Here is a 10,610-nt window from a genome sequence, read left to right as displayed (position 1 = left end):
TACGTTTGCAAATCTGACACATGCGTAACCGTTACGCGCAATTATACACCAAAGTTGGCATTTGCATCGGACGATTGTCATGGCCATTTGGATAAACTAAGCAACAATACATTGGAGGCACTAGAACGGGTTTTATCCAAAGAACCACCGTGGAAGAATGGTTACTGGATTGGTCTTAAAAGAGATGTTGAATGGCGATGGATTAATGGTAAGAATTATATGTGGTTTGTTTCACTCATAGACAAGTTAGCATATAACTTTCTTGAAAAGATTTTTATTTTGTTTTAAAGTAACTTTAGTTGGTGAGACTTTCAGTCCTTCAATAATTTACTCCTAGTCCGCTGGATCACAAAAGTGCAATCATCTGAAGCTAATGTGAAAATCTACATTTGTCAGAAGAATTGTGCTGGAATAATTTAGATTTCATCGTGAACGTATGTTGAACTATTTAAGAGATACTGCATTTTATGCCAAATTTTAATTTTACTTACCATAATATTGCCAAATTCAGAAATACGTCTCACCAAACTGATATCAATTTTTCTTCCGGCAAATCCTAAATCGTTTGTTTTGTTTTTGTTTAGCGACACCACTAGAGCACATTGAGTTATTTATCATCAGCTATTGCATGTCAAACGTTTAGTAATCTTTAGTAATCTTACAGAGAAAACCCGCTACATTTTTTTACATTGTAGCAAGGGATATTTTTTATGCACCGTGCCATAGACAGAATAAATATTACGGCCTTTGATATATCAGTCGTGGTGCACTGGCTGGAGCGAGAAATAGCCCAATGGGCCCACCGACGGGGATCGATCCCAGACCGACTGCGTATCAAGCGAGCACTTTAACTTTAGTCTGGCCAGTTTTTGTACATGACATATTTATTGGTGTAAACTAAATTAGAACTCTTGCTATTTCCTGTAACTAATCGGTGGTAGAAAGCAATCTATTTTCTGATATTACTAATTGTGGGTGTGTGGTGATGGGATAATGACTGGAGGAAATGATCTTGGAGGGAAATGGTAGGGGTGGGGGATTTACCTATGGGGGTGATTGGAGGGAACACGTTCTAATATTATTGATGTTCCTTTATTCACAGGAATTACGGTAACATACACAATGCCTCGGAATTCGAAACAACATGAAAGTATGGCAATGTGCCGTTATGACAGATATACACTATATTTTGATGATGACAGATCAGATTTCAACTACACAGTTATCTGCCAAATGTGTGAGTATAACTCGGCAAAAACAATGAAATAAAAATAAATAAATAGTGAATTCTTGTTATTAATAAATAAACAATAATTATCACCACCATCATCATCACAATCATCATCATCATCATCGTTATTACAATTAATATTACTATTTTATTATTAAAATAATAATATAAATATCATTAAAATAAATATATAAATTAAATAAACCAATATAAAAAATAAAAAATAAATTAAAACAACAAATATGTTTTATTATACATAAAAATAGAGTTAGAATACATTTTGTTATTCACCCAGTTGAAATCTTATAACGTGTGCGCGTGTGCTGTGTGTGTGTATGCGTGAATGCAATATTTATCGCATGCATGCAGGTATATATTTATGTATGTATATAGTGTATGTATGTATTTATGTACGCATGCATGCATGCAGGTATTTATGTGTGTATGTATGTATGTATGTATGTATGTATGTATGTATGCATATGCGTATGTGTATATATAAACACTATTTTGTTGTTGTTGGGTTGGGTTTTTTGGGTTGGGCTTTTGTTTGTTATTTTATATGGACACCCGAGTCTGTTAGATATTGTTGTTTATCATACATGTAATGCCCCCACCTTTGACTTTAATCCCTATAAGATATGAATATGACTTCATGATAAAACAATCTTTGTCAACAGACAAGAATATGCCTTCCAGAACAGTAACATCACCGTCGACGACGTCTACAACAACGTCAGTTGTAAAAACATCAATGAAACTTGCTTCGGATAGTATAACCTCAGCATATGTCAGTTCCAGGACCGACACTAACGGGGAGACAACTCTGAGAGACGTAATTAGTGAAGCTCAAACATCAGGAAACATGCCAGGTCAGTGGGTGGTACCAAGCTGAAAATTATACTCACCAATGCACGTCTTAGCAAGAGTTCTAATTTAGTTTACACCAATAAATATGTCATGTACAAAAACTGGCCAGACTAAAATTAAAGTGCTCGCTTGATACGCAGTCGGTCTGGGATCGATCCCCGTCGGTGGGCCCATTGGGCTATTTCTCGCTCCAGCCAGTGCACCACGACTGATATATCAAAGGCCGTAATATTTATTCTGTCTATGGCACGGTGCATAAAAATTCGAAACAACATGAAAGTATGGCAATGTGCCGTTATGACAGATATACACTATATTTTGATGATGACAGATCAGATTTCAACCACACAGTTATCTGCCAAATGTGTGAGTATAACTCGGCAAAAACAATGAAATAAAAATAAATAAATAGTGAATTCTTGTTATTAATAAATAAACAATAATTATCACCACCATCATCATCACAATCATCATCATCATCATCGTTATTACAATTAATATTACTATTTTATTATTAAAATAATAATATAAATATCATTAAAATAAATATATAAATTAAATAAACCAATATAAAAAATAAAAAATAAATTAAAACAACAAATATGTTTTATTATACATAAAAATAGAGTTAGAATACATTTTGTTATTCACCCAGTTGAAATCTTATAACGTGTGCGCGTGTGCTGTGTGTGTGTATGCGTGAATGCAATATTTATCGCATGCATGCAGGTATATATTTATGTATGTATATAGTGTATGTATGTATTTATGTACGCATGCATGCATGCAGGTATTTATGTGTGTATGTATGTATGTATGTATGTATGTATGCATATGCGTATGTGTATATATAAACACTATTTTGTTGTTGTTGGGTTGGGTTTTTTGGGTTGGGCTTTTGTTTGTTATTTTATATGGACACCCGAGTCTGTTAGATATTGTTGTTTATCATACATGTAATGCCCCCACCTTTGACTTTAATCCCTATAAGATATTAATATGACTTCATGATAAAACAATCTTTGTCAACAGACAAGAATATGCCTTCCAGAACAGTAACATCACCGTCGACGACGTCTACAACAACGTCAGTTGTAAAAACATCAATGAAACTTGCTTCGGATAGTATAACCTCAGCATATGTCAGTTCCAGGACCGACACTAACGGGGAGACAACTCTGAGAGACGTAATTAGTGAAGCTCAAACATCAGGAAACATGCCAGGTCAGTGGGTGGTACCAAGCTGAAAATTATACTCACCAATGCACGTCTTGTTCATGTTATTTTACATTTCGGGTTTGCGTACGACTAGGTTGAAACGCTTTCGATAACAAGAACACTCATTTGACATTCCCTTTCTGTATAGAGGGTGTTAATTAATAAAATATGTACATAATTCGTACAAGTTATTATGTTATGGTAATTTTAATTGCAACATACCCTAACGTTTGGGAGCACTATAAAATATATAAAACGCAAGTACACCCATACCCACACCCACACCCACGCCCACACCCACACATACACACACACACACACACACACACAGCGAGAGAGAGAGAGAGAGGGGGGGGGGGGGGAGAGGCTCACACACACGCAAACAAACATAATACATACATAACAGAAGTTACTATTAATAAATATTATTAATTTACATTTTTACAGCATTGGTTGGCGGTGTCATTGGAGCTCTTTTAGTCGTGTTGTTGGCTACAGTTTTGGTTTTAATCTGGACTAGAAGGTAAGTTTACAGGGGATCCTGTCTTTGAAACTATCACTGCAATTAGGTATATTAGTAAGTGAAATAATATAGTTTCGTCGGAGGCAGAGGAGCTGTCATAATACCATGCATAACATATTTCTTAACTAACCCATTTTGACTTATTGAAGTTGATAGACATTGATATCAAAGATGCCAACTTAACATAATCAATACATCATTCTGTCAAAAGCATATGAGGGAACTTTGATTAATATGTTTGAAATATAGATTAACTAACTTACTTCTTTTATTAACATTTTTTCTTCTACTGGCACTTTTGTGTTGGTGTCGGATGGAAATTATATTTTGGTGTCGGATGGAAATAAAATTTCATACGCTTTATCAGTGTAATTTTAGTGAACACGTTATACCACACTTCGATATATATTTTTAAATGTTTCTTCGTTACTATACTTTATTGAGAAATGACATTCTTAAAGGGACATTGCTGACTTTGCAGACATTTAAACATGACCCCGGGTAACAAGGCTTTTAATATTAATGACATTTTCTTGCTTAGAATTTTAATGTTTGTACATCATGTTTTTTCTGATATTTCTAATGTTTATAATAGCTTAAACAGGACTTTGTTTTACCTGTACGACAATCATGAAGGCTACATCTAGTTTGACTTCTACTTTGAACTGTTGGGTCTGGTATTGACCACTTATAAAATATGCACAATAATGGCAGGCGCGTATGCGAGTGGTGTTCAGAGGTCGAAACTCCATTGCTCAAAGTGAACTTCTTTTTTTTTCTTTTTCTAAAATATATTCTCCGCGACAGAATGACCCGAACTCTCCATAAAACGTCGCTCGCTCCTCTTGCATAATTATTTTTGCTTCACATCCGCCTGGATGGATAGTTTTGTGGATTTGTAGGGTTTTTTTAATTGTTGTTCCTTTTTACATTTAGGAATGGTATACTATTCTTGAACAGCTTGTGAATAGCTTGATTTTTACGATGTTTACAACTGCAATCTAGGTTTAGCAGAAATACCCCCACTTAGTAATATATGTAACAGTTTGCCACTCAATAGCCAATGTTTATTTTATGCTGGGTTGTCATTAAACATGCATTCATTCTTATAACAAATCGGAAGGTATAGGCGTACGGGCTCCCATTTTCATAGGTAGGCAGGCCGATTTTGCCCGAATTCAACGAAAATGCCCGAATCTGTATATCAACATTTATTTGCATTATCAATACTGCCAAACAGCTAAATCACTATACATTTAAACACACGAATCACTATACATTTATACAGTGGTTACAACCAATAGTGTGGGTAGAATAGTGGAAAAACATGGCGACAGTGGTTCAGGCCAGCTAATTTTGCCGGAATTTCTCTATCGTTTTTGCCTGCTTCTGATGCTTTTCTCCACCACTGGAGGGGGGGTAGCTGTCCCCCCCCCCCCCCCCCCCCCCCACCGCCGTCTCGTACATTCCGAAACCGTGATAATTAGTTCGTTATAGTTGCAGTTCGTTGTACACATTTGCAGAAGTCGGCCATATTGGATTTTTTAAATTTATATACCATACACACAGCACACACATTTTGTTTTAAGCATAATTTATTACTAACAATAAATTGCACAGTAACTGAGTACCAAGTCTTTTAACGTTTGAACTTGCATAATAATAACTTAGGGGTGGAATCTTGCTCAGTCGGTAGATCATCTGCCTTAGGTGTTTTAGTCGTAGGATCGAATCCACCGAGTGACTCGTTGTTAGTATATAAAGGGACGTGGTATATGCAGTCCTGTCTGAAGAGATGTGCGTATCAAGATTCATTGCTGCTGAAGTAACAAATGTGGCAGATTTCATTGTTTTCTAAAAACGGTCAGAATTACCACCTGTTTGACATTCAATAGCCGATGGTATATTGTGCTCTGGTGCCGTCGTTAAATAAAACTAAATAAATATACCTGAGCAATACCAGTTTATATTCAACGTGTTTCTGTGTGTTGTCGTGTTTGTAGTATCTCAAACTGCTAGTAAGATGGTGTGTATTAAATATATAAAGTATTTGTGCAATTTGAACTGATGAAAAAAATGACTATAAAACCATTGTTTCTCACAATAAAATGTTGTTATTTCAGAACACAACGTTTTTGCTTCAGAAACCGAAAATCGCCGGAATCAAAAGTTCACTTTACATCGGATAAAAACACGGGAAGCAAGCAGAGCAAAGGAAGTGTAGAAGACGGTCGAACAAACGCTGGCTTCTCTGTGGAAATTGCAGCATCTGAACTGAACTGAACTGAACATTTATTTCTCTCAGGCCGTAATCCACGGCATATGAGGAACAATATATAATACAACAATTCACACTTTTTAACAAGATGACAGAGTAAAACTATTCACATAAGTATATCTACATAAAACGAACATGGGAATATAATTATAAATAATTGGTTTGGGTTTGCATACACAATAATAATACAATAAAGCTATGAGCAGGGCTTGAAAGTATTCATAATATGTTTACAAAATATTGCAAGTTTTCGGAGGACACCAGTTTTTTTTACAATTAAATAATTCGTGAAATTTATATGTGTTTGGTTTGGATCGATAATATTTCGGTATATATTGAAGTACGAATTGGTTGAAATATGTAAAAATATAATGGAATTCAGATGTCGTTAGTGTTGCATACACAATCTATTCATGTAATGGTTTACGTATCCATCTACCTGATACTCTAAAACGTAACAATGGGCACCAATGTTTTTTTTTTCTAATAAATTTAAAATAATTTTCGAATGCTATACTGCTTTTTTAAATATTTTGTAACAAGATGCTTTCGATGAAGTGTCAATATGACTGTACCATGTTTGCAAAAATTGATCTATGAGTTTTGTTGAAATAAACATTTTCACAACAATGAAGCACTATTAATACGCTCACAATGTGACCACCATATGTATGTGCAACCAATATTATCTAAAATTGATTTTATAAAAGCTATCCATTTGTGATCATAAAATGGTATTATAATCATTCAATAACATTCTGTACACTAATAATGATAGCTTGGACTGCTTCCCAGTAATCATCCTAAACCAAAATCCTATCATTCTTATTTTTACTGTTATATCTACCGGGAAGCATCCAGTTCTCCATACAACATATATAATGGGGTGGATTTTTCTAACAGGCAATAATAACTTTAAATATTTGCTATACAATTTTTCTATGCAGGACAGACTTTCAAAACCCCAAATTTCACATCCGTATAAAGCAATAGGTAAAACCATACAATCGAATAATTTAAGTTGGCATTGAATGGAAAGATGGCAACGTTTTCCTTGTCTAAGTTAAAATACATAGCTTTTTGAGCTTGATCATATTGATGTTTTCGAGCATTAGTGAATTTATTGGATTATGAAATATAATTCCAAGATATTTGTATATTTCTACATTATCTAGATTTGTGTTTCCTAAATGGAACCTTTTGGAATAATCTTTTTTATACACTGAAAATTAGCACTTTAGTTTTTTACAATTTACATTTAGTTTCCATTTTGTACAATAAGAGTCGAAAATATTTAATAAATTCTGCATGTCGTCATAATTTTCGGCAAAGAGCGCTGTGTCATCAGCATATAGTAACACAAAAAGAACAATATTTGTATACAAAGTGGAATCTGTGAATAAGTTATCTATGCGGATGCCATTACAATCATTAGTTTTAAACGTATCCTCTAAATCATTGAGAAACATGGAGAATAATAGGGGCGATAAATTTTCTCCCTGTCTAACACCCATGGAACTTTGAAAATAATCCGACATTGTGTTATGTGCACTAATGCATGACTTAATGTTCTGATACATGCTATATATTACTTTAAAACATTTACCATTAATACCATTTTGTATTAGTTTTCCCCAAAGTCCTGTTCTCCATACTGAGTCGAATGCCTTGCAAAATCTATAAAAGTACAATACAGTTTTTTCTTCCGTGCTTTTAGCAATTCGATGAGTCCATATAATGTAAAAATATGATCGTTCGTCGAGTACTCCTTCCTGAATCCGGCTTGAACTTCAGATAACAAATCATTAGTTTCTAAATATAATTTCAGTCTATTATTTAAAACAGCTGTAAACAGTTTCCCGAGACAACTAAGTAAAGTAATAGGTCTATAATTTTCTGGAACAGTTCTATCGCCACATTTATAGATCGGTTTGATTATGCCAACTAGCCACGAATCAGGAAAGATGCCATGTTCAAACACTAAATTAAAGAGCTTAACATACACAGGGACCATACAGCCGATAGTTTGCTTAATATACTCGTTGATTATTTGGTCTATTCCGCAGGCTTTATTGTTTTTTAGATTTTTAACAACGGCGAGTATTTCTTCTTGTAATATTGATTCATTTAGCATGGTAGTGTCCTCAAAATCTATATTAAAAACTTGGATCTTTTTCTTCTGTTGTGTTGTCATCACTGCTGTTTATATTTTTAAAGTAATCGTACAGAGTGTCTAAAGGGGGGAGAGTAGGGTCTTGTTTTTCTTTTAACAGTTTCCAAAAGGCGTGGGTATCATGTTGACTAAGTTCTGTGAGTCTTTGTTCTGTCTTCCAATTGTGTTTGTTAACATATTTCCGTATTACATTTCTGTAGCTTTTACTGGCATTCAAAATTATCAGGTGTTTTTCGTTGTTTGTATGCTGATCTCGCTTCTGTATACTTTCTTCTTAGTGTTCTGCAATGATTGCCAAACCATGCTTTGTTACGGGTATTTTCACGCTTGTGTCTGGCTCTGACGCGGGCTTGCGTGTAACCGAAAGTGTCGGCTGCGGTGTCAACAAATAGGGTCCCAATACGCTCCACTGCACCATTCAGCTTTTCTTTCGAGAAGTGTTCACACAGTTCATTTAATATTACGTTTATGTCGTTGACTGTTTCTTTGTTTATATTTTCACTATAGTGTTTAGCCTCTTTAGTATTCCATTTCCTTGGGGTGAGTTCATTATTAATGACGGCGTGGTGTTTACCACTAGCTGTATGGATATTCAGTCGCATTGTTAATGGATTGTGAATGTCCGAGAATAGTGGTTCGAATTCGTTGACCTTGAATTTAAGAATTATTTCCAAAACTGTGAATGAGGCTATGGCATAATCTATTACACTCGATCCTTTGCAAGTAGGTTGTCCTATACCCCGATCTTCGCCGACTCTTCCGTTCACTAAATACAAATTACTATTTTTACAAAGATCAATTAGTTTATATCCGTGACCGTTAGGTCTACTGGTATCTTGACTCGCTCTTTGTAATGGAATGCCAATATTTAATAAGTTGTTAGGTTCATTCATAAAATCGGAGATATCAGAAATGAGTGTGTTATTAGTATGTTCACCATCACAACTCACATAATCTACAAGCAAACTCGTTTTAGCATTAAAATCGCCGATCAAAAGAACATTATTTCCACTTAAGAGTTTCTCGTTCACTTCGTCTTGTATTGTGTTAAACGTATCATGGTTAAAATAGGGCGAGCCTACTGGGGGTATATATACAATTCCAATAACAGTGCTTAATACATCTCCCTGTGAACAACAGATTATGAATTTGAGCATCCCGTTTTGTCAGACAATTTAACCAAGAATGAAAACAATCTTGATGACGTAGATTATGAAACGGTGTATGACAAGGCAGATGCTGTTTACAATACATTGCACGCTGGAAGTCAGCAGATCGAATCACGAGACCGGATCAGAAACACTGGAACTGCTGTAAAGGACGTGAACATAGTAGCCTGTCGAAACATATATAACCATCACGGCTACGGCGATGGGTCAGAATACGATACAACAGAGATGAAACCCGGCGACCACGCCAATAGTGATGATGCGGAATACGATACAGCAGATATGAAACCCTTCAATCTTGTTACTACTCATGAAGGAGACTACGATACAGCAGATATTAAACCCGTCGATCTTGCTAATAATGATACTGGAGACTACAATACGGCAGATGTGAAACCCGTTCATCACGTTAGTGCTATAATGGCGACTATGACACAGCAGATATGAAACCTATTCATCCTGTTAATAATGATAATGGAGACTATGATACGGCAGATATCAAACCCGTGTATCACGTTAGCTGCTACAATGACGACTATGACACAGCGGGGGTTAAACCTCCAAAAGAAGCTGGTTCTAATATATACAGTCATATCACTCAGGGCAATACTGGTGACTATGATTCCATACAGGGGACGAGCCCTATAGTAACTGGTTCTGATGTATACAGCCATCTTACCAATCGTGAGACGGGGGAACTATTGACACGACTAAAATGAATGAATGAATGAATGAATAAATGTTTAACGACACACCGGCACGAAAAATACGTCGGCTATTTGCTGTCAATCTATGGTAAAGGCAAAACTTTGTAATGAAGACTGAAATGAAACCTGCATATCTTGCTAATCGCGGTTATGGCGTTTACCACACAGCACGTCAAACCCGTTTAATACTTTATCTAGCAAACATTGGTAACGGCGACTATTAGATATAAGTGTTTAAAAGATCCAAAAGTAGCCGGTTCCAGACACCAAATTTCCCAAAATGTGACATCGCTGGTTGTTGACGTGTACCTATCGTGATTAGCATAATGCGAGATACATTTAGTTGTATTTCATAATAATATGTTTATAGTGTATAAAACTGTTTGTAAATAGTTGCCGTAATTTATTTATGGGACATTTAATGTTTGAAGTCCTTGTTTT

General features: G+C 35.3%; 2 protein-coding genes across 2 annotated transcripts in view; both read left to right on the top strand.

Annotated features, from left to right (window-relative positions):
- The window catches only part of LOC121385519, a 14,060-nt gene extending 13,640 nt beyond the window's left edge, over positions 1–420 (top strand). Inside the window, exon 6 of the mRNA XM_041516225.1 lies at positions 338–420. Within this exon, the coding sequence (XP_041372159.1) occupies positions 338–420 (83 nt within the window). The remainder of the gene's footprint in view (positions 1–337) is intronic.
- The window catches only part of LOC121385653, a 9,718-nt gene extending 3,485 nt beyond the window's left edge, over positions 1–6,233 (top strand). Inside the window, exons 4-9 of the mRNA XM_041516414.1 lie at positions 1–208; positions 1,103–1,237; positions 1,912–2,103; positions 3,134–3,325; positions 3,767–3,842; positions 5,966–6,233. The exon at positions 1–208 is cut by the window's left edge and continues 26 nt beyond it. Coding sequence (XP_041372348.1) covers positions 1,123–1,237; positions 1,912–2,103; positions 3,134–3,325; positions 3,767–3,842; positions 5,966–6,125 — 735 coding nt within the window. The 5' untranslated portion in view covers positions 1–208; positions 1,103–1,122 and the 3' untranslated portion in view covers positions 6,126–6,233. The remainder of the gene's footprint in view (positions 209–1,102; positions 1,238–1,911; positions 2,104–3,133; positions 3,326–3,766; positions 3,843–5,965) is intronic.
- The last annotated feature ends 4,377 nt before the right edge of the window (positions 6,234–10,610 follow it).

The sequence above is a fragment of the Gigantopelta aegis genome, chromosome 11, assembly GCF_016097555.1.
Source record: "Gigantopelta aegis isolate Gae_Host chromosome 11, Gae_host_genome, whole genome shotgun sequence".
Lineage (NCBI taxonomy): Eukaryota > Metazoa > Mollusca > Gastropoda > Neomphalida > Peltospiridae > Gigantopelta > Gigantopelta aegis.
This window is presented reverse-complemented; position numbering and strand designations above follow the sequence as displayed.